General features: G+C 43.7%; 1 protein-coding gene across 4 annotated transcripts in view; it reads right to left on the reverse strand.

The window, feature by feature from the left end:
- Window positions 1-13,825, reverse strand: part of Rbpms (RNA binding protein, mRNA processing factor) — a 176,788-nt gene extending 162,963 nt beyond the window's left edge. For all 4 annotated transcript variants that reach the window (XR_006150755.1, XR_006150754.1, XM_042699996.1 and 1 more), the window contains exon 1: window positions 13,735-13,825. Coding sequence is in view for 2 of the 4 variants with exons in the window: in XM_042699996.1 (XP_042555930.1) it covers window positions 13,735-13,800 (66 nt within the window). In the remaining 2 variants the exon portion in view is untranslated. The remainder of the gene's footprint in view (window positions 1-13,734) is intronic.
- Between the last annotated feature and the right edge of the window lie 11,080 nt (window positions 13,826-24,905).

Below are 24,905 nucleotides of genomic sequence, written 5' to 3' on the forward strand. Positions count from 1 at the left end.
AGTTTTAATCTTATCTCTTTAATGTTAAATACCTGGTACCATGGAGAAAATACTCCCCCACTCGGCCCAGCAAATGCATCAGCCAGCCTTTTTTAAACTACGCTTGTGATAAAATGCCTAAGAACAGTGCTGTAGTCATGTTTCAGCTGTGAAAAGATGTTTGTTGTTTCCAAACGAAAACTAAGCAAACCACAAAGACATTTTCAACAAAATGTGTGTTTCTAATTATTAGTGAGAAGATTTATAGTCCTGGAAAAAAAAAAAAAAAACAGCAGAATGATGTGCTGGAAGAGTTCACTGCCTCAAGTCAGCAAGAATTTGTAAAAGCAAAAATAATTCTGATAAGAATAACAACTTTAAAAAACCAACAACAAATTAGCTAGCAATAGCAATGTAAATTCAGAATCCTCGGTAAAAATACACATATAAGCAATAATCACTTTAGAAGCAGAGAAAGGTGCAATGCTTGTGCAAGACAATGCCAATTCTTCATTCCTGTTCCACTACCGAACACCACTATGATTTTCAACCCTTTCCTTGGTTAAAGACTGTTACAGGGCTGGGAATGGGGCTTAGTGGTAGAGTGCTTGCCTAGAATGCAAGAAGCCCTGGGTTCCATTCCTCAGTATCACATACACAGAAAAAGCCGGAAGTAGCACTGTGGCTCAAGTGGCAGAGTGCTAGCCTTGAGCACAAAGAGGCTCAGAGACAGAGCCTAGCCCCAGGACCAGCCCCTCCCCCCCCAAAAAAAAAGACTATCACAGGCAATATGAGTAGACAGTTTAGAGTTAGAAAAGGACAGTAGGAACAGAGTCCAAGTTTGTGTATACCAATAAACTTTATTTACAAATAAGGTTGAACACTATTCTCTCTCCCTTGTTTGCAATGTACATTTTAATGGTCTTTGTAAACTAAAAGCTCAATTTTATCCATCGAAGCAGCCAGGCGCTTTCTATGGGAGGAAGCTACAACCTCCAGGCCCAGCCATTACATTTCTTTGGCTTTCCCAGTGGGTGCCATCAGGTATTGTAGACTCCTGGAGAGTCTCCAGCGAGCAGATCTTCTCCTTTCTCCCCTCCTCCCAGAGCAGGTGAGGCTCATTTCCGAGCTCTGTTTTCCCCATCACCCTCCCCAAAACACAAAGACTCAGGATGGGCCTAATAGAGTCCTTTTGTTTAGAGAGGGTCATTTCCGGCAGCTAGCCCACACCCAGACTCCCACCCTTTTCTCCAGGAGAGGCACTGATTTGTTCCGTCCAAAACAAACCAGAACAATTGCAGGTATGGAAAAAAAAAAAAAAAAAAAGCAAGCGTAAGATTTCCAATCTTTTCTAATTTAGAAAAGAGCTCCCAACCTTTTCCCCAATTTTGTTAACAATCAATATGTTAACAAATGAAACTAAGATCTACAGGGTTGTGTTGCAAAGGATTAAAGCCCCCACATGCACTCCCCCAACAGCTCACTACGGATGTATCCTGCCTGCCTTTCAGCAGCACAATAGGGAGATAGAAAGTGGGAAAATAGAAATTATGATCTTTTTAATGCACAGCAGGCATTGTCCAATCTCTCTACCTTTTAGTTAGGAAAAAGGAGACTGATGCTTTTCAGTGATAAACAATTTAGGTTGCTAGTCCAAAGAGGGTAAAACTGAAGAGAATTTGGTGAGTCGGTTGAGAACAGATTTCTCCAAGGGTGTATAAACATGGGCTCTAAGCTTATCAGCCAATGCATCAGGGAAGAGTTAAAAGGAAATCTCGCTCCAGGTCAGATATCGCTATCAATGGCCTGCTCTCCTTTAGGATACTGATCTGTTCGTTCTTTGGTGGTGCATCTGTCCTCAGTTCCGCTTTTCCAATTAAAAACAAACACAAAGTTCTGTGAGGCTGTCAAGTTGTGGCAAAACACAGACACCCTAACAGAGCTATGTGAGGTCCCTAAACGTTGAATTAACCAGGCTAAAGGTGCTTAAAGGCTAGTTACCTCTTACTTTATAGGTAAAAGACTGTGCATACGCATAAGGTAGACTAACCCAAAGGACCACAATTAGCATGCCTGTGTCCCAATCGACTCCACTGGGTTATTAATATCAGTCCTGGCAACACAAAAGTCACATCTGCAAAACAATGATCGGTTTACCTTGCACTCCTCTGAATAAAGCTCAACTCCACCAGGGCGGGCCTGCACTTCACTACAACTTCCCTGAGACTATGCGCTAGAGTTGTACCCAATTTCCATTCTAACTAGTCAAAGAGAGGGGTTCCTTTACGTGTGGCAAAACAGCTGCCTCCCTGACAAATGATCAATCAATCACCTACATCCAGACAAAAATTCTGACTCAAAAGACTTGGATATTATTTATAGTAAGTAGAGATTGTTCATTAATGATTTTCTTTTGATTGGGGCTTCAACTCAGGGCCTGGAAACTGTCCTTTAGCTCTTTTGCTCAAGGCTGATACTCAATCACTTAGCCACAACTCCACTTCTGGTATTTATTTGTGTGACTGGGGAAGGCGGAGGGGGGAGGGGTATTGTTTAACGGATAAGTCTCAAGGACATTCCCGACCAGACTGCCTTTGTTGAACTGTGATCCTCAGATCTCAGCCTCTTTCGTAGCTACAATTATAACCAGTTCCCCACTAGAAATCGTTATCTTAATTGATTTTTTTTTGGCCGCCTGGCACTTGAACTCAGGGCCTGGGCACTGACCCTGAGCTGCTTTTGCTAGCACTCTACCACTTGAGCCACATAGTCACTTCCAGCTTTTTCTGTATATGTGGTACTGAGGAACTGAACCCAGGGCTTCATGTATGCTAGGCAAGCACTCTACCACTAAGCCACAATGCTCAGTCTAGAAATGGTCATCTTGAAGGCAGTAAAAAGTAAACTTTTACCTAAAAACTGTTGGGAAATCTTTGATAGTGTATAGCATATATGCTTCAACTTTTGGTGAGCTGGTTTCTAGTCACAAAGTGTATTGGACAGTTCTAAACACTGTTTTAGGCACTAGGGTTTTGAAGGTAGTAAATAAAACCAAGTTACATTCCTGAGTACTAGGCAGGTAAGGACAGTTAATCACACGAGGCAAGGTCCAGGGGTTCTACCTAGAAAATAAACAGATGTCACGTCACAGTGGATGGGAACCTGGGCTTGTTTTAAACTGGGGGGATAACAGGTCTCTGGGAGGACTGCTGATCTGAGATCAAGATGAATGACAAGGATGGGGCTGGCCAGCATGAGATATCTGGAGATAAAGCTTTCCAGTCTTCTGGGGTAGCAGGCACAAAGGCCCTGAGGCAGGAACAAGTTTAGCAAGTTACAGATCCCTAAATAACCCCCACCCCCACCCCACCGCTGAAGCATAATGAATAAGGCTATGATTCCTAACAGATGAGGTCAGAGGGCCAGTAAGGCCCAGACCACAGGAACCTCGAGTGCCACTGGAAATTTTTAAACTTCTCTCCACCAGCTGCAAAACCTCAGACAAATTACTTAATCTCTCAGAACCTCAGTTTGCTCTGCCCCCCAGACATGGGATGATAACCATTTATTAGGTTTGTTAAGGAATAAAGTTCCGGGGCTGGGAATATGGCCTAGTGGTACAGTGCTGGCATAGCATGCTTGAAGCCCTGGGTTCCTCAGTACTACAAGCACAGGAAAAGCCAGAAGTGGTAGAGTGCTAACCTTGAGCTGAAGAGCTCAGGGACAGGCCGAGTTCAAGCCCCATAACCGACCAAAAAAAAAAAAGAAGAAGAAGAAAGTTCAGGAAGCACAATAGAGGGGGCTGGGAGGGTAGAACATTTCCCTAGCACGTGCAAGTGCAAAGAAAGGGATTTGATTCTCAGCACCACACAAAAAGCAAAAAATAAAAATAAAGGAAGAGTCACTCGGTCCATAAACAGTTAATTAAATAGCACTAATTAAGTTTGATTAGATTTTGGTTTGTGTCTTATCCTCCGATTTTCCTTACACATATTAAAAAAAAAAAAAAAAAAAAAGCTGGGCGCTTGGGGCTCACAATTATAATCTTAGCTACAGCAGAAGGCTGAGATCTGAGGGTTGAGGTTTGAAACCAGCCTGGGTAGGAAGTCCATGAGACTCTAATTAACCACCTAAAAATCAGGAGTGGTTCAATCTGGTAGAGCACTAGCCTAGAGCAAAAAAACTCAGGGACAGTAACCAGAGCCTAAGTTCAAGCCCTAAGACCAACAACTAAATAGAGGCTAATGAAATCTTTGCATTTTCCCCCATGTGCTCTTGCTTAGCTTTCCCCCCCCTTACTCTATTTACCACTTGAACCACAGCTCCACTTTTAACTGTTTGCTGGTTAACTGGAGATAAGAGTCAAGGGCCTTTCTGCTTGGGCAGTCTTCAAATCCTGATCCTCAGATCTCAGTCTCCTAAGTAGTTAGAATTACTCTTTCATCCACTTCAGCTATGTTCTTTCGCTCATCATTACCAGAGAAAATACTTGGAGATGGGGGAAAGAAATTGAGCTTTGAAGAAACAATGGATCCTATGGCCCAATAATGGCTGACAAATAAGGCTCTGAAAAGCACAGTCAAGTACTAACGGTTTGTATCCCCAGTTACTCAGCACGCAAGGGAAGGAGCAGGACAGAAGTGCCTGTCTCTCCCTCCTCCTCTCCCCAAACACATCCTGAGGTCTGAGGAATACTGTATTTAAGATCAGACATATCTTGGAATCTCACACATTCTAAGTCCTGTAAATCACACATGCTGGGGAAAGCAATTATACTTTGGTAGCACTTCTCCTCTGAGAACAAAAGAAATTGTGCTACTTCAGTAATAAGCTAGCACTTTCTGTATCCACTTTCTCCCAAAAGGCCTCAACTACCCAGCCTATAGATGGGCAAAGGGGAATTTTCACAAAATAGGATCCTGTGTTTTCAAGAATAACAACAACAAAATGTAATCCTTAGAATTTCTCTCAGGGTAATGTTGACCACCTGCCAGAATTATCTACTTGGTGACAAAAAAAGGGGAAAAAAATATTTTGGAAAACCCAGAGGACCTGATCCTCAAAATGGAACTCATTGAGAAATGAAGATGAGCGGAAAGGAGAGATGACCTCTAACTTCCTGTCACACAGGTTGAAGAGATGGACCTCACCTGGGAAGACTCAAATTTCTCATATCTCAGGAAGATCCCAGAAGGGGACCAAGAAGACGTCTGGAATCCGTTTTGCCCCGGGGATTTTACATTTGTATAATAATACTGTATTAAAGCTTGGAATTGGGGTCTATCTTCCTGGTGTGACGGGCATTTATTACAGCCGTTTATTTTGCTTTTGCACCCTAATACATAATAAGCATCACAATAGTTACAGCAGAGTGAAAACCTACAAGAAATTCAAGATGGGAGTTGTTATTTGCAAGTTCCAGGGACTGCCTTTGGGGAGGAACGTCAGCTGGGCTTCAAAACAAAAAACAAGGCAGCCAGCTTTTAGAAAAGCCCGAACTGATACCCTGAAAACATGGTCCATGGAAGAGATGGTGTGGAGTGCTGCTGATCCAAAACATATCAGTCCATGATTCTTCCATACCCCACAAAGAAAAGTAGGGGGGAGAGCAACCTGGAGCAAATTTTCCGGCTTCTATTTGATAGCTTGGTTTTCCCTTCTAGGTAAAGGGTTGGGAAAAGAACATTTGGAGAAGCGAAGGCCTGGGAATTAATGATAAATGTGGAGGAAAACGGATGCCTGAGAACTTAATGACAGCAGAGGGCAGATTAAAAAAAAAAATACTGTATATACCTTCTCCCCCCTTTGGCTTCCTAATAGATGAGTATGCTAAATACTATGGCAATCAGCCAGTTTCTCTGTAACGTAGCCTAAAATTAAAGAGCCTAAAAACTAAATTTTTTGTTGCTGTTCCTGTCCTAGGGTCTTGAACTCTAGTCCTGGGGCTGCCCATGAGCTTTTTGCACTCAAGGCTAGTGCTCTACCACTTGAGCCACAGCTCTACTTCCAGTTTTTTGGTGATCAGTTGGAATTAAGAGTTTCAGACTCTCCTGCCCAACCTGGCTCTGAATTGAGATCCTCAAATCTCAGTCTCCTGAGTAGCTAGGATTACAGATGTGAGCCACCAGTGCCTGGCAAGTAATTTTCTTTAACTATTTCAATTTTTCCTGAGAATTGCCCATATTTATTTACATGGTTTTAAAATTTAGGTAAATTTTCTCTTTCCCAGGCATCCAATTTTCTAAACATCCATTTCCCGGGGGGGGGGGGGGGGGGGGGGGGGGGGGGGGCGGGGGGGGCCACATTTTCAGTTACCAGCAATATGTAAATTGTTTGAAAATTCTATTTCAAGATTAGACCTTTCCTGTGTAACCAAACAACATCTTCACCTCCTAGCTGCATTTTCTTCTTTACAACCACCATTAAGCTAGTCACCTGGAGAACACAGATACACCTTAGATACCTCCCAGCTTTCTTTCTACCCCTCCTTACCCTAGCTTCCTCTGCCTCATACTTTAAGACCTCATACTTTAAGCTTTATAACTGCTCAATTCCCCCCAAAGCACGGCTTTCCCAATGGGAAATCCCAGGATGTCACTCTGCCACTCATCCACCTCAGCTCTCCATCAGGAGACAGAGTCCCACTTCCTAGCCTGGACTACAAACTGCCCCCATTACTTGTGAGCCAAGCCTTATCCCTACTTCCTTCCCCCCCCCCCCCCCCCCCCCCCCCACCGCTTCCTTCCCTTCTTCACCAGTCCTGGGACTTAAACTCAGCTCTCTCTAAGTCACTAATCCCACTCCTGACCTGGTCCATCTTTCTCCCACCCACTCTACCTCAGCCTACCCCCATCCATCAAACTCATTCAGATTCAACTCCAGGGTGGTCCCTTGTTTACATTCTTTGTTACAGCTCCATCACCCTCTCCTCCAGGATCCTGGCAGTGTTTGCCTGTTCACTTCATGTAAATGATTATGCTTTATTACACCTGAACAAGAACCAACCTAACATATCCTAGCACCCCAGGAGTCAATAACGGACCTTACAATGCCTCCCATAAATGAAAATCAAAAACCTGCTCTCTGGTATGGTGGTGTAGGTCTGGGGCAAAAGGATGACTTCTAGACCAGGCTGGACTACATAGGACACTGTCTTAGAAAAAAAAAAATAGAAGTGGGGCTGTGGATGAAATGGTAGAACGCCAGCCTTGAACAAAGAAAAGCTAATGGGTATGCCCAGTACTGGCACCAAACCAAAAACAAGTCAAAAATTAAAGCAAATCAGAGAATCGGAGAGACAGAGAGCGCTTGAGAGAGCTTAACCTGAGGGTGAAGTTAATAGATGTCCAGTGACTGGCCAACGCATGACCCATGGAAAATAGTGTGTGATGATTATTTTAGTGATTGGACAGATTTCTGAAAGTCAGGGGCTAAAAGAGCTCAGTATTTCACTTTTCTGCTATGGGCAACACAGACAAGCAAAGTGGACACACTTACATCAACTGTGTTTTGGTAACTTTGAACCCTTTAATAATCACCTTCAAGTTCCAGGTCATGTTAAGCACCTCTTACTGCCTCATTCCCCCTCCACCCCCACCCCAATACATATACGAGTTTGAAATAGTCTACTGGTGCACACCGAAGATGGGAATGTGAGTATGAAGCTATCCCCACAAGTAGCAGACACCCTCCTATCATGTAGCACCAAGTTAAATACCCAGTTCTCAGGGCTTCCTGCCCACAAAGCTAAGCAAGCCCACTTGTACTCCAGCCATTAGGGTTCATTTTCTTCATTCTTCCCTAAGGTTTTTTGGTGATTTTTTTTTTCTTTCTTTCCCTTGACCAAAGCAAGCACAGCTCAAGAGGAACATTTGCATTCCCTTTCCCCTACCCCCAGGCAGACACTAAGGTGCCAAATGAAACTGAACACAAACATTCCAAAGTGGCTGTCACACAGAGCAGGCTTGTTTGGGAACACAGGGCGCTCCCTGCTCTTCCACCTAACCAAGGCTTCCAGAAATCCATGAGCAGAAGGTCAAACTGAGTTCCAAAGCAGAAACCAAATTCTAATGGTGAGACCCCTAGCAGTTCCACCAGAAGAGTGGCTATGTGACCAGGTACATTCACCTGTGCCATCAAGCTACTGATGACAGATGCAAGAGATTATTTCCCAAGTGGCCCCATTCATGCCATTCTGTAAATCCTTAGTGGATAAGGGACCCCCATATTGACACATGTGGCTGCTTAAGAGCTTACCTGCACAAACTCATAATTGGAAACCACAATCTTATATAAGGATAAGCCATATGGTTATCAAAATTAGAGAGCTAAAGTTATACTGGAGGCTAGGGGCTCACACCTATAATCCTAGCTACTGAAGAGGTAGAGATGTGAGGATCGTAGTTTGAAGCCAGCCTGGGCAGGAAAAGTCCATGAGACTTTTATCTCCAACAAACGACTACAAAAGCTAGAAATGGAGATGTGGCTCAAGCTGTAGAGCACTAGCCTTGCACTAAAAGAAGCTCAAGGACAGCACCAAGGCCCTGAGTTCAAGCAGTGGCTCTAGTTGTAGAGCATTAGCCTAGCAAAAGAAGCTCAAGAAGCCCCAGGCCTGGCATTTTAAAAAAAAAAAAAAAAAAAGCTATTGCATGCGTACACATGGGGTAGCACTATCTGGTACTGGGGCACTGTCACTGAATAGGCACTGAGCATTGGCAATAAGATGCCACGCGTCTTCTTAAACAAAGTAGATGAAAGAAGATGATCCAGCATTTAAATGAAATTAACAAAGCACCTACTGGAATTCTAAGGAAAAGTCATCTCCATGGGATGAAATATCATAAAGGGAATATTACAACAGGGTGGCCAGAAAAAAAATGTGGCCAAAGCAAATGGGTTACAGTACAGAAGTAAATTCGGGCACCCTGAATATCAGGTTTGGACTGTTTTGTAGAGATCAGAGCAGTGCTAAAGTATTTGAGATAACACAAGAATCTAGCTATTTAGTATAAGGAAGGATTGAAAGATATTAAAACAGGGAGAGTAGATGAACATCACTACAATCATCTTGGTCAGGGACTGAGTGAGATAATTATGAAGAAAGACTGAGGAAAATAATAGATTCCTGCTGCCAGGCTCATGAGCAACCTGACACTTCACATAGATCACAAAAGAATAGAATACAAACCTTCAAAGAAAAAAGGCATTTCATTATTTGTTCTCATGATCCTTTCAGAAAATGTAAGGAAAGAAAAGCATCAGAATGCAACTACCTGTAATCCACTACTTATCAGATTTCAAAAAGAAATTATTTACATTTAGGTTTTTTTAAAAAAAACTAGCATCACATAAAACTTTTCTTTTCCTTTTCTTTTTTTTTTTTTTTTTTTTGAATGACAGCCCTGTTCAGCTCCAAATCCAGCATTTTGATGGTTAAACTGGAGATAAACAGTCTCAGTTACTTTCCTGTCCAAATGGCTTCAAACTGTGATCTTGAGATCTCAGCCTCCTGAGTAGTTAGGATTCCAGGTGTGAGCCACCAGCACTCAGCTAAAACGTTCAAATCTTCTTTTCAATTAGTGTTATGACATGAGAATTAATTATCCCCCTCCCTCCCCACCCCGGCCCTGTAATAAAAGTACTGCTTTTAGAGCATCTAGGACCACCAGAAATTAGAGGCCAAGGATAATGCTTCCCAAGGACAGATGAGTTCAGGCTCTGGCCTGCAGAACTGTGAATCCATCCATTTCTATTGTTTTAAGCAGGAATGCATACATACAGGTTTACACACGTAGGCATATATATAGATTTAGGGAAATGGTAATCACCTCTGGCAAAGTACCTCCAAGCACATGTCATGCTGGTAATGGTCTTCCAAAATCAATCTACTACATTTTCACCCAAATCACTGTTACCAAATTCTATTCTGTGACTGAAATAAAGTCACTGTAACAGAGTTCACTTGCAATAGTAGACTCTAAACGTAGTTTGGTTCAATTGAATAAAGCCATCTGTAACTTCTCAAAGTCACTTTGTAGTCTTAAGGCTCAATGATAACCTGAGGTTTTCACACCACTGACACAACCCACTCCCAGGGCCAATGATAAAAAGCTATTTTCTTTACAACCCTAATACTTTGGCAAAATTACTAAGCACTTCTAAACAAAGAATGTGAAGTACAAAATCTCTAAAGATTTGACTTCATATATTTTCAAGTTTTTTGCTTCTTCAGTTTCATTTCTCCCTATATTGCTTTTTCAAAATGAACTTGTTCTTTAAACAACTTCAACATAACAAAATGCCTGGTGCAAGTCATTTGTAAACCGCCTCAAAAGCAACCAATGATACAAATAAAACTAAAACCAAACTATATAATTACCACATTTTCAGAACACAAATTTCTATATTGAAAACCCAGTGACTACCAAAAAAAACCCAAACATTATTTCTATCTACAAAATAGAAAGTCAATATATTTGAATTATATTAAAATTCACAAATGAGAACTAAATATTTGTTAACTTTAATAAAGTCTAAATAAAGTCTAATCATATAATTAAAGACAAATTCTAGAAATTTTTTTTTGGAGATAAGGTCTCCCCTACATTGTCCAGGATGTCCTCTAATTTTTGATCCTCCTCTCCAGATTATTTTATTAACTTTAAAAATGAGTGAAGAGATGATCAGACATCCTATGCCCATATACACATAAATCTAGCAGTGTCACATTCAAAGATCTTGACAACTGGTTTTCTTTACAGAAACAACTTGAACAAGAACACACATGTACAATACTAGACATCAGAAGGCCAGATGTGTTGTCTCTTGTCCGTGGTTGCCTAGCTAAAATCTTAAAATTAACTCTTGTCCAAGTTTTAAGCAGAAATACATAAGACTATAAATTTTCAGACACTTTCAATTTTCAAAAGCTGCCAAAATTCTCCCAACCCCTAGATTATTCATCGTACACCCCACTGCCAAATAAGCATTTCAAAATCACTGTTGCTGCAAGAGCAATTAGAAAATCTCGGACAGGGTTAAAACCTACTGGATGGTAAGAAGACCTCAATTCAAAAATAGAATAAAAACCTCGGATTCTAAACCCCTAGTGATGTATGAAATAAACTATTTTCTCTTAATGATAATTGAACTCATCTTTCCATGTTAACTCACTGGCTATCACAAATTACAAGTAAACACAATTATCCTCTTTGCCATTGTGTCTATATACATGTTATATGTATGTTCTGTTTAGTGGACTCTACTGCTGAAGTTTTTAAATGCTTTTGAGAACAAATTGCTGATCCTCTGGGTGGGCAGGGAAAGGGTCCAATGCAGTATGTTTGTATAATGCCCAGCACATTAATAGGATTCACCAAACACCATATTTAGTTTTTTAATTGTGGCATTCAATGTCACAAAAAAAAGAACCTATGAGTATTTCAAAAACTAAAAACTAAACATAAACCAGGAACAGAGAACTAGGGCAAAAAAAATCACCTAGATTATATGGGCCAATTTTCTTTCCCCAGATTTCTAACAATATAAATCTCATGAGCAGGGCTTGGTACTGCACTTCAGTAATAACCAGTACTAGAAAGGCTGAGGCAGAAGGATTACAGAAGTATCACAAATTTAGCCTGGGCTAAAACTTAGCAAGACCTTGTCTCAAAATAAAAATTTTCTAAGGGCTATGAGTGTAACTCCAAAGGGCTCACTTGCCTAGATTGTGTGATATCTTAGGTTTAATCGTGTGATAATTTTCATGGTGTATCTAACTTTGCACACATGGTGTATCTAACTTTGTGTACAATTTGGGTCCACAATCTTCCTGTCTTATTTTTAATACCTCCTACAGCCATAGTGTCAGGAACACTATTGGGCCAAGAGACAGGAACCATACTTGATGGCTCATCGCTGCATTTGTTGTATTATACACAAGACCACATAAATGGAAAAGCTATTGGGGGGGGGGGGGTCAAAAGAAAAGCCTGACTTTATGTCATCGTAAGTGGTATGAGATGAAGACACAAAACTATTTCACCGCCTACCCAAAAAGCACAAAAACAAATAAGTAAACTAAGTTTTCTTAATGAGGAAAAGAGAAAGTTGGCCTCCCTCAATGGAGATATTATTTTACCCTTTGAAGTAAAGTTTCAGCCAGTCTAACTGGTACAGCTTTCTAAAGCAATGACTGTTTTGCCGTGCTAAGTGAATTGCCTAAATAGAATAATTTGCAAAAACACAAACTGTCCTAACTTTTAAGACTTATATGGGGTCAGGAAAATACATTGAAAAGCAGTTGTTCAGGTACAAGAAGATAGTGGAACTCCCAAGTCTCCATTTCTTTGAAATGTCAGCCTAATCCTTACATTTGTGCTCTAAAAACAAGCATGTCAACACTTTGCAAAATGTTTGCCACTGGTAAAAAGGCAATTTTCAGCTCCCTGCGTTTTTCAGCTTCCGGTGTACAATTCACCGAGGTGCATTGTACAACTGTATTCAGAATAAAATCTTACATTTACAACAACTGTATTCAGAGTAACATATAATATTTACTTTGCATAATCGTAAGTATGTCTTCTGGTTTCATCACTTAAGTAATTCCCATTTTACAAGTAAACAATGTGTCTTAAAGATACTAAGAAATTCCTTCTCCATGTCTGATTGCACGCTCAGAATTTTACCTTGCAGACGGCGGTGACCCTACAACCCTCTTTCCGAAGGCACAGTCCACCTGTAAAAACGCTTTGTTATTTAAACCGAGATGTGTATCCTTCAGGCGTCAGCGTGTCTCCAAGAATGCTTAAGAACTATGCGGGGTCTTCAAAAGTCGAGGGGGGGGGGAACTGTCTTGGGCGTCTAGATTAATATACTTTCACGAGCAGGCATTTGATAGGAATCCATAGACATCCTAACTATACAACATTCTGAACCCTTCGCTCAGAAGTTTCCCGTCCACACAGGGACTAACTACCACCGCCAAAGGACCGCTCCGCAGCTGCAAGGCTTTATTCTGATGATGAAAGTTCTAGCAGAACATCCTCGAAGAGCATTCGGTGGGTGGTGGGGTTTTTAACCCTTTGATTCAGTTCACCTGAGTCCCCTTGGTCCCTAAATTCACAAAAGGTGTTTAGCCCAGGTTGGGGGGGAGGGGGGAGAGGTTGACTCATCAGAGAAGAATGCGGCTGATGAGTTATCTATTAATCCAAAAACGTCTCAGCTAGCAAGCTATTTCACCCAGAATTTAGCCCCGAAAGGTAAGGGGGGGCTGGGAGGGGGGAGCCGAGGTAACTTTGCAACGAGCACTTCTCCCTCAATCTCTCCCTGAAGCTAAACTCCCTAATTTCCAGTACCGGGGCCAGAACTAAGTCCTGACCGACGCTCCGGGTCCCAATCATCTAAGGTCACCCAGGAGTCAGTGCTCGATTCCGCTTTTAAAAGTCCTGGCAAACAAAGCTGAACATTTATACTTACAAAAGTCTCCCGAAAAGTCCTCAAAGTTACGCAATCGGAGACACTCAGACACACGAGGACACACACACGCACGCATGCACACACGATCGTCCCGGGGCCACACTTTTTTTGGGGGGGGCCGCGCCTCCCGCTTAGGACAGGCAATCCCCAAACTTTCCGCCTCGCGCCCCTCCCCGCGCGCAGCCGGGCGCCCCGGGACGCGCCGGCGCCCGCACTTCCGAGCCAGGGGCGCAGCCGCCACCGCACCGGCGTGGGGGTGGAGGGGGGGCGGCTCCGTACCTCTTCCTCCTGAAGATTGGCCTCGTTCGGGGTGTTCTCCTTCTCGACTTTGCCACCGTTGTTCATCTTCCCGGACCTGGCTGGCCGCGCGGGGCTGGGGCGCGGGGCTGGCGAGGGCGCGCTCGCCCGCTTCTGCCTTCCCCCGGCGGGCGCGGCGGGCTGCGGGGAGCGGAGCCGGGCGGCGGCGCTGGGCGCTGAGGCTCCCGCGGAGCGGCGCGGCGACACGGCGGCGACCGGCGACTCAGGAAGTGCGAGGGAGACGGGGCAGGGCGCGGGCGCCGGCCGAGCGAGCGAGCGGCGGACGGAGACAATCGGGACCGGCCCGGAGAGCTGGGCGGGCACGAGGGGGATGGGGGGGAAGGAAGGAAGAAAGGATGGGGCGAGGACGCGCGTCCCAGGAGGGCGCCCCGAGGAGTTGGGGAGGCGGCCGAGGTGGGGGTGTCCACGCGGGAGGAGGCGGAGGGCGCGGTGGCGCGGGACAGCGGGCCGCGGCGGGGACGCGGGCACCCGGAGAGCCGCTGAGTGCGCGCTCCTGGCCGCCTGTGGGAAGGACGGGATCGGAGCAGCTCCCTTTCTCTCGCCCTCCTCCCTCCCCTCCGCCGTCCCCTCCCCTCCCTCCGCCCTCCCTGGAGTTGGGCTGCCGGCTCGTGCGGGGAGGGACGGGACGGGAGCGCCGTAGCCCCCCTCCGGAGGAGGGGCCGCTGCCCGGGCCGGATGGCGCGCGCCGGGTGGGAGAGGGGGGCGGCAGGCGGAAGCGGCCGACCTCAGCACCACTCTGTGTTGGGGGCGGGGGGATCGCAGATCCCCAGACCGCCCTGGGGACCCCGGCGTCCGAGCCCACCCTGCCCGCCTGAGCTCCACACCCGCGAGCCTCAGCGACCGTGGACGCCGAGCGGACACGTGCTACTTTTGTTGGCCTGCTCTTTTGAGGGATTTGCACCCTCAGTCCTAAGTCTACCCTATTTGTCGGTGCCAGGTGAGCCCCTGTTCTACCCCTCCCAGGCCTCAGCTGGAACCCAAGAGAACTCAGGTGACACTGGGCACACAGCCCCTTCCAGGCTGACTTCGAATCCATTCACGATGCCTGCAAAACCTCTTAGCCTACTCACACGGGCTGTGACCCCTGATCAGAGTAGCACAGCCGTCACCAGTATGTTCTGGAAATTATTTGTTTACCTGGCCAGCTCTTCCTGCAGAGAGCCCCTTCCCGCCATACAAGACGCAGCAGCCCTGTTTATCTTTTCAATACCATGGCTACTTCAATGGGCTGCCTGTCTATAGTAGGCGCTCAATAAATATTTGTTGATTGGGTGAATGAGTCACTGCAGAACAAACGTAGGTCAGGACCCACAATCTCCGCAGGGTCAAAGCACCAAGTACTCCACATCTGGTCACGTAGGAGCCTCAGACAAAAAGAATCTAGATTCAGTTTCCCCATCTGTGAAAGGAAGGTTATTCTATTTATCGCCCCCCGGGGGTTTTTAAGATGACAGGCCAATAGAGCTGTAGCAAGTAGAGCTCATTGTTGCTCAGTTGATTTTTACCATGCAAGGAAGCTAACATTTTTTAAGAAAGTTTGTGCTGGCCACTTGTGGCGCATACCTGTATTCCTACCTACTTTAGGAGACTGAGCTATGAGGATTGGTGTTAGAAGCGTGCCTAGGCAGACAAGTCCGAGACTCATCTCCAATTAACCAGCAAAAAGCCGGAAGTGGAGGTGTGGCTCAAGTGATAGAGTGCTAGCTTTGAACGACAAAGCCAAGAGAGAGCACTCAGGCCCTGAGTTCAAGCAAAAAAGGAGGGGAATGGAGAAGAAAGATAAAAGAAAGGAAGGAAGGAAAGAAGGGAGGGAGGGAAAGGAAGGAAGGAAGAGAAAAAAAGGAAAGAAAGAGGCTTTCATTTATTCTTAGGCCTTGGAGAGTGTTACCAACATAAGCTTTTTAATTTGATTGCTTACAAACGTCATGAAACCCAGCACCAATCACAAACTTCTAATTATTTACTTATCTCCCCCTCCCCCACTAGACATTCTTTACCCTACAAAGATTTAAGTGCTGCTGGGTGGGGGTGGCGGGTGGGAGCTGGAGATAAGGGCTCTCTCTTTAGGGAGTTGGAAGTGGTGTTGTGGAGACAAGATACCCAAAACAACCCCACAGCTACATAATCACCGAATCCTGGTTCAAATTAAAGAAAGCAAAACACACACTTTCTTTTTCTTTAAAGGCATTATAAAGAGAAAAACAATAGCTATACTTGGATTTATATGTTGAGTTTTTTCTCTTGGGGGAAGGGAAGCAGGGAAGTGGGGGGAGGGAAGGGCTGGAGATTAGAGAAAGAGTTTCTAGAGGGGGAAAAATGGTTTTCTTTCATTGTTGTCATTGTTCTCCAATGGAACAAATGTGTATCCGGGAGGGAAATAAACTAAGATACTATTGAAACTGATGAAGTTCAGAATAAGGAAGGCCACAATTTAATCTAGAAACTCTGTCCGTGTTTTGCTATGTTGGTTGTGTTTGTTGGCAGCTGAAGGCTTGTCCTTGCCAACTATTCCCTCAGTTACATGAGAAACCACGAGGGGGCAATGTCTTCCTGAGCAATCACTGAGTGGTGGTCTTGACCCCTATTGCTAGCCAGTAATGCCAGCACTTTGCCTTCCTGTTCCTGAATGCATTACACAGAAAGGCTTTGTTTCTCTGGGGCCTGGCAATGGTGCAAGACAAATGACAATTAACCAGTCCCTGATGGTTCCAGTCAGAGCCCACTCAGAAGATGGAATCTGTTGTATGATCTCAGGATGCTTGCATGAACCTCCCTAGCCCCACCCAGAGAAAGGTGGCTTAATTCCAAATGTTGAACCTGATTCTTTTGTCTTTAAGCCAAACCCGGACTTTGTCCATTGTTAAAAGTCAGAAACCTCCAGGATAAAAAACAAAAATAAATTCCATGACAGAAGCCATGTCTGGCTTCATTGTGTTCAGGATGTGTACCTAAAATATAGTAAGTGCTCAGTTGTTTTTGAATGAATAACACATTAAGTTCCATCAGTTACTGAGTCTCGGGCTTCAACAACATCTTTGGATCCTCTCAAGCCCTTTGTGGAGGAACTGAATCTGTACAAGCTCTCAAAGGCAGAAGAGTCACCAGGGCTACCCTTAGTCAGGTCTTTTATATTCATTACTTGGAAAGGGGTGGGGCCTAGATAGAGACCTTGCACAGCTGGGGGCCATTGATCAGATTTCTAGAAATAAAAGTCAAAGCCAGACTTGGGTCAATCCTGTAATCCTAGCTACTCAAGAAGCAGAGGTCCAATAAGTAATAGCACAAGACAAGAAACCCTCTCTGGAAAGAAGAACAAAACTGAAAAAAAAAGCATAAGGAGCGGGATCAGGCTCAGTGTTATAATGTTACCAACAAGCATCCCACCCTGTACCACAAAAAATAAAATCACAAGCAAAATTCCATCCCCATATTGACTCATCAGGCATTAAAGTCAAGACAGCAGAGATACTTGGAGTACAGAATGAAATGCAGGCTTCTCCACTCTGTATGAGGACAGGAGAATGTGCCAGAGATAGCGATTTCTGTTTTCTGCCCTTCCCAGGAAAAACAGACTTATTTGGAAGAAAAACCAAGTGACGTATTATCAACAAAACCCCAGGAAAATCTGTAAACAGACTTTGACTATTTATACAACTTGGTGACTGATGGCAAAAAACTAGAGTGAGAAAGAGAGAGTAGTGGGAAGGAGAGACGTACATTCAGTCAGGCTATAAATGATCTTTATGATTTGTTTACTACTTCAAAGAAAGTAAGTTTCAAGAGTGAGCACTCCTTGGTAGCGATAGTTTCCAGGCATACTAAAAATTATAAGACAACAAAGGGGTTTTATATCCTAGAAAAATTGGGCTAATGACCAAGAAACATCTGCCCTCTCCCCTGCCCAGTGCCCTGCCATATTCCTGCTTGGCCTCTGAGGTTACATACCAGATGGGAAGGGAAATATTGTTTGCACCTGTAGATTTTATTACTCATTGTTGTTTCTTTGGCACTGTTCCTTTTAAGGCTGGCTTTAAGAAATCCAAACCCATAATCATGTCTTAAATGTTTGTCTCTGGGAATTGTAGACATTGAAGATCTATTTTAAGGCTGTTTGCATGGCCCAGGGTCTACCTAAGCCAACATCTATAGCCTAAAGCTAAAGCATCTACCACGTGTTGTGACTGTTAATTCAGCCTGTCTATTAACTCTGCCTACCAAAGAAGATCTTGAAGCCAGAGGTTGCATTTTATTGCTTTTATTTTTGTCATGTTTATGTTTAAACAACTATCCCTCTCACCACACTTCCACCTTCTCTCTTGGCTATCACCATCTTTTCCCTTCCCATTTATTTATGTGTTTTTTGTCTAATAGTGACAAAAGACACATAAAATTTACCATCTTAAGGGCTAGAACGTAGCTCAACTGGTAGCCTAGCAATTGTGAGACCTTGAGCTCAACCCCAAGTACCATTATAAAATTTAAAATATAGCAAGACATTGATGGCTTACTTCTGGAAACCTTGAGAGACTGAGATACTGATACTTGAGAGACTGAAATCAAGAGAATTGTGGTTTGAAGTCATCCGGTTTCATCCTGGACAGAAGGTTTCCTGAGACCCCTTCTCAACGAAACACTGGACAGAGTAATACATACATGTCTGTGTTCCCAAGCTACATGGGACACTGAAATTGGGAGGATCATCATATGTCCAAGCCAGCATGGGCAGAAAATTCCATCTCAATGGAGGGAAGAGGGAAGCTTGATGTGGTGGTCCACACCTGTCATCCTAGCTACAATGGGAAGCCTGAGTAAGTAGATTCCCAGTCCAGGTATATGCCCAGGAGATAGTGAGACCTTATCTGAAAAATAACTAGTAAGCCATATGGTATACACGTGTGCACATCTGAGGAAATCAAAGAGGAGGGCACAGAATCAGAGGGAAACAGGTGAAAAAATATAACAGAGGCAGGGCACCGGTGGCTCATGCCTGTAATCCTAGCTACTCAGGAGGCTGAGATCTGAGGATCACGGTTCAAAACCAGCCTGGGCAGGAAGGTCTGGGAGACTCTTATCTCCAACAAACCACTAGAAAATGGGAAATGGTGCTGTGACTTAAGCGGTAGAGTGCTTGCCTTGAGCTGAAGAGCTGAGAGATCTCGCCCAAGCCGAGTTCAAGCCCCACAACTGACAAAAAAAAAAAATACAACAGAGTGGTCCATTAGCCGCACTGCACATTGATGAAAGTGAACTAAGCAACTCAAGGGCAGCGATGGGAGGTGAGGGAATGAGAGAGAAATTAGGAACAGCTTACACTAAGCAAAAAGAAAGAAATGTACATATCACCTTATTTGGAAGAAATAGTTGTCTTGCCAAAGTTTGTAGAATTCACCATGGTAATGACAGTTCATCTTGTGAGGGTTAAAATGTGTTTTTGACTTTAGCTAAGTATCACTATCCCACAATAGTGTGAAGTTTATATAATCACTTAATTGCAATGAAGAAATTTAAAAAAAAAAACAGGTAAAGCTGGGCTTTGGTGGCTCATGCCTGTAATCCTACTTACTTAGGAGGCTGAGATCTGAGGATCATGCTTCAAAGCCAATCTAGGCAGGAAAGTCCGTGAGACTCCTATCCCCAATTAATCACCAGAAAACCAGAAGTGGAGCTGTGGTTCAAAGTGGCAAAGCTCTAGACTTGAGTGAAAAAGTGTAGGCACCCAGGCCCTGAGTTCAAGCCCCATGGCCAAAAAAAAAAAAATAGGTAAAAAATCAAGACTGGAGGTATGGTTCAGCAGTAGGGCATCAGCCTAGCACATGAGAGGCCCAGAGTTCAAACTCCAATAATACCCTCCCAAAAGTTATTTTTTCTTTTTTTAGTGTATATATTTTATTATTATTATTTATTATTATTATTTTGAGCATCCCTTGCTCAATTTATTTCTCATTTCTTGCATTTTTCTTTCTAAGCAGCCACGACACATGAAGCCTTTCTTCCAACACTCTGCTTAGAAATCTCTGCAGCTGGGCTGGGAAGATGGCTCAGTGGTAGAGCACTTGCCTTGCATGCCTGAGACCCCTGGTTCGATTTCTCAGCACCATATAAGCAAAAAGAAAAAAAGCCAGAAGTGTTGTTGTGGCTCAAGTGGTAGAGCACTAGCCTTGAGCTGAAGAGCTGAGGGACAGCGCACAGGCCCAGAGTTCAGGCCCCATGACCGGACCCAAAAAAAAAAAGAAAGAAATATCTGCAGCTAAATTTCTAATTTCTTTTTTCTATGTGTTTTGGTGATACTGAGGGGTTTTTGTTTTCTTTTCTTTTGTTTTGATTTTTATAGGCTGTGGGGCTTAAACTCAAGGCCTGAGTGTTATCCCTGAGCTTTTTCACTCAAGGCTAGTGCTCTACTACTTAGAGCTACAGTTCCACTTCCAGCTTTCTAGTGGTTAATTGGAGATAAGAAAAAGACAGAATGAAGGAGGACTACAATTACCCACTAGCTTTCAGTAACAGAGGAGAAGGATCCCAAGGCCATTCAAACATCATCATGGCAGCCACTCCCTCCATAGGCCCCAGGAGCATGGGCTGAGGGACAAAGTTGTGTCGGCCTCTTGTGAGAGCACCATCCAGTGAAGCTGCTTGATGAAGGCTTGCAGAGAGCCACTTGGGTGGTCTACAAAGCTGCAGCGACAGAGCTCACTATAAAGATGAACCCCATTAGGTCCAGAAAGCAGAACCTCATTGGTCAGTAAGGCAGAACATTGAAATAATAGGATTTCTTTTTTTAAGTTTTCAAAGGAAAAGTTATTCAAGATTTTATTAGAGGAAATGAATACTACTATTAAATGAACTTGGAAATTAATAAATGGAAACCTAAAATATAACTTAGAGAACAAAGGCAGATTGTATTCTTTTTTCACTTTAGCACTACTGGGGTTTAAAATCAGAGCCTTACCACTGCTTAGCAGGCAATCTTTGCTGTTGTTGTTGGTTTTTTTAACCACTGTCCTGGGGCTTGAACTCAGTCTGAATGCTGTCTCTGAGCTTTTTTCTCAAGACTAGGACTCTACCACTGGAACCACAGCTCCACTTCCAGCTTTTTTGGTAGTTTATTGGAGATAAGTATCTCACTTATTGGAGATAAGTCCTGCCCAGACTAGCTTTGAACAGCAGTCCTCAGATCTCAGCCTCCTGAGTGGCTAAGATTACAGGTGTGAACCATCAGTGCTTGGCCATTTTCTCATTTTTAGCCGACAAATAAATGTCCCTTTCACTACACATATTTTTCCTTCTTTTCTTTTTTACCCTTCAGTGCTTGGGATAGAACCCGGTCCTCATGAATGCTAAGCAAATGTTTCACACCAAGTCACACAGCAAGCCTCTTTCTTCCAACATTTTACATAACACTTATGTGTTATACAGATATGACTACCAAACACCTTATCAGGTTGTATGTGTGTATATGAGTGTGTATATCAGTACCAAGTCTTGAACTCAGTGTCTAGCAGGGCTTGAACTGAGAGCCTTATGCTCTCTTTTGGCTTTCTTGCTCACAACTGGTGCTCTACTAACTTGAGCCATGCCTCTAGTCCAGCATTTTGTTGGATAATTGAAGATGAAGTCTGTCAGACTTTTCAGTCCATACTAACTTTGATCCACAATTCTCCATATCTCAGCCTCCCAAGTAGCCTCCCAAGGATTACAAATGTTATAGCCAGTGCTACAGGGCCTTAGAATCTGATAATGAGCAAAAATGTACAGACTCTACTTACAAAAACTAGATAAATTATTAAGCTGTTACAACCAAGTAGAATATGTGTAAGAGCTGTGGAGGCTCAAAGTTCTAAGGAGTCAAAAAATGTGCCACTGTGAGGAAAAGTCAGTAGAGGCTGCCAATGGGAAGCGACAGCTCGCTGAGTCTTGAAGGACAAGCAGTGGCCGCCAGCTAAAGCGGGTGTGGAGCCTGGTGCCAAGCCTCACCCAGGAGGCTGAAACCTGAGGATCAAGTTTCGAAGCAGCCCAGGTAGGGAAAGTCTATGAGTCTCTCTCTCTCTCTCTCTCTCTCTCTCTCTCTCTCTCTCTCTCTCTCTCTCTCTCTCTCTCCTCCTTCTCCTTCTCTCTCTCTTTTAAAATAAAAGGAGGCCTGGGAATGTGGCTTAGTGGTAGAGTGCTTTCCTAGCATATATGAAGCCCTGGGTTGGATTCCTCAGTACTACATACACAGAAAAAGCCAGAAGTGGTGCTGTGGTTTAAGTGGTGAAGTGCTAGCCTTGGGCAAAAAAAGCTCAGGGACAGTGCCCAGGCCCTAAGTTCAAGCACCAGGACTGACAAAGCAAGGAAGGAAGGAAGGAAGGAAAGAAGGGAGGGAGGGAGGGAGGGAGGGACAGAAAGAGAGGAAGAAAGGAAGGAAGGAAGGAAGGAAGGAAGACAGTTTCTGTTAGAGAGGGCCATTGTCCAGTAAACCAAAAACTCTAAAAAGAGTACAAAATGGAAAAGTGGTGAAAGATGAGCTTAGAGACATAGAGAGGCTAGATTATTAGGATTTTAAGGACTTGGTACATAGTTATACAAAATAGCTTGTACTTTGTTCTAAGGCAGTAATGTCATGTATTTACTAAGACTATCAGCTGCAAGGAGTAGTCAAATAAAACTTGGCTAATAAGGGGCTGGGAAGGTGGCTCAGTGGTAGAGCGCTTGCCTTGCATGCATGAGGCCCTGGGTTTGATTCTTCAGCACCACATAAGCAAAAAGAAAAAAGCCAGAAGTGGTGCTATGGCTCAAGTGGTAGAGCGCTAGCCTTGAGCTGAAGAGCTGAGGGACAGCGCCCAGGCCCCAGAGTTCAGGCCCCACGACCCCCCCCCCCAAAAAAAAAAAAAAACTTGGCTAATAAGAGCCAGGCACTAATGGCTCACACTTGTAATCCTAGCTACATCAGGAGGCTAAGATCTGAGGATCACAGTTTGAAGTTAGCCCCAATAGAAAAGTCTCCCTAAGACTCTTATCTCCAATTAATCACTCAGAAAACGGAAGTGATGCTGTGGTAGCGCTGGATAGTCTTGAGCACAAAGAAACTCAAGGACAGCACCTAAGCCCTGAGTTCAATCCCCACAACCAACCAAAAAAACAAAAAAAAAACTTGGCTAATAGTGATTTAAACAAGAAGTGTTGTACCTGCCTGGCTCATCTGTTTCCTGCCATTCTTAGTGGGGTGTGATTCCTTTTCGTAGGATCTTGTAATCTCTCCCTGGCTAGTCTTAAATTCAGTCTTCACACAATTATGTTCAATGACTGGACAAAGGAAGACAGAGTCTGTGAACAGGGAGGAAATTCTTTTCCAAAAGTCTCCAGCAGAATTCCTCATCTCTCATTAACTAGAACCAGATCACCTTGAACAAAAAAGCTAAGGGACAGTGTCCAGGCCCTGAGTTCAAGCCCCAATTTGGGAGGAGGAGGGGTGGAACTTAAGTTATTTAATTTCTATTCTGAATAGAGAAAATGATACATTCACTTACAGTGTATCTGGCATATCACCAGTAAATATTTGTGGAATGAATAACTTTGACATAATAGTCTCCAGCTCATGCCTTTCCTTTACCACCTTTTCTTAGGAAAAAGCTCACACAAATTTTGCTAGAATGTTCACTGGCTTTTAAAGACCAAATAGTGACCCAGCCTCATTTGCCACTCCATTATGTCTATTTAAGCTATATTTAAAACATGTGAAAATCATTATAGGCAGGCTTGGCTCAATGATTCTTTTTATAACCATGATGCAAATCCACAGAATTGACTTTCAAGTTTGATGGCACATCATTTCAGCATTTTAGAAGATTTTTTTTGGAAAAAGTATATTCTAAAGCTGCCTGGAACTGATTTTATGAGTGTTGCTCTGGATTTCTGGCTGGCCAGAGATAACCATACTTGCTATCATGAATTCTGGCCTTTACCCAAATTTCCCTGTATCCTAAATGCCAGCCTGAAGTGAATGGCAGCCAGTCAATGCGCATTGTCGGGTGTATAAGTGAACATTATGGAGGAAGCTTATGCTCCTGACACGTAGTCAATAACAAATATTTTAAGTACTTCTAATTATCTCCAATAAAAATAAAATAATTACCTCCAATAAAAAAATTAGCCAGTTGCCAGAGGCTCACATCTGAGGACTGCAATTCAAAGCCAGCTCAGGCAGGAAAGTCCATGAGACTCTTACTTCCAATAAACTATCAAAAAGTTGAACTGTGGCTCAAGTGGTAGAACACTAGTCTTGAGCATAAAAACTCAGAGACAGTGCTCAGGCACTGGCGCGTGCGCGTGCACACACACACACGTTAAATATTTTAGAAATGCATTATAATATATGAGTATATTTTGCTAGCTGTTATTGAATGTTTTGGGGGGTTTTTTTTGGGGGGTGATTGTGGAGCCTGAACTCTGGGCCTGGGTGCTGTCCCTCAGCTCTTCAGCTCAAGGCTAGCGCTCTACCACTTGAGCCACAGCGCCACTTCCGGCTTTTTTCTTTTTGCTTATGTGGTGCTGAGGAATCGAACCCAGGGCCTCGAGCATGCAAGGCAAGCGCTCTACCACTGAGCCACCTTCCCAGCCCTCTTATTACTTTTTTTCTTTCTCTCTTTATTGTAGTATTGATATTTAGATTGGAACTCTGAAAAAAAAAGAAGCAAAGAAATAACCAACACTCTAGGGATTGGAGGCATGGCTCCGTTGGTAGAGCACCAGCCAATGAATGAAAGTGTCAGGTACAGAGTTTGAGTCCTAGACTTGGACATAAAAAAGAAAAGAAATGAAAGATTTGAACTCAAGGCCTCGCATTTGCTAGGCAATGCCTTGAGACAAAAAACATGCTTCCAGGGACTGGGAAGGTGGCTCAGTGGTAGAGCGCTTGCCTTGCACGCATGAGGCCCTGGGTTCGATTCCTCAGCACCACATAAGCAGAAAAAAAAGCCAGAAGTGGCACTGTGGCTCCAGTGGTAGAGTGCTAGCCTTGAGCTGAAGAGCTGAGGGACAGCACCAGGCCCAGAGTTCAGGCCCCACAACAGGACCCAAAAAAAAAAACCCAAAAAACAAAAAAACATGCTTCCAGCTCATATGAGTCTTGAACTACTTCTCACTTCATTAAATGTATG

This window comes from Dipodomys spectabilis, unplaced genomic scaffold (assembly GCF_019054845.1).
Source record: "Dipodomys spectabilis isolate Male_0828 unplaced genomic scaffold, ASM1905484v1 ptg000009l, whole genome shotgun sequence".
Lineage (NCBI taxonomy): Eukaryota > Metazoa > Chordata > Mammalia > Rodentia > Heteromyidae > Dipodomys > Dipodomys spectabilis.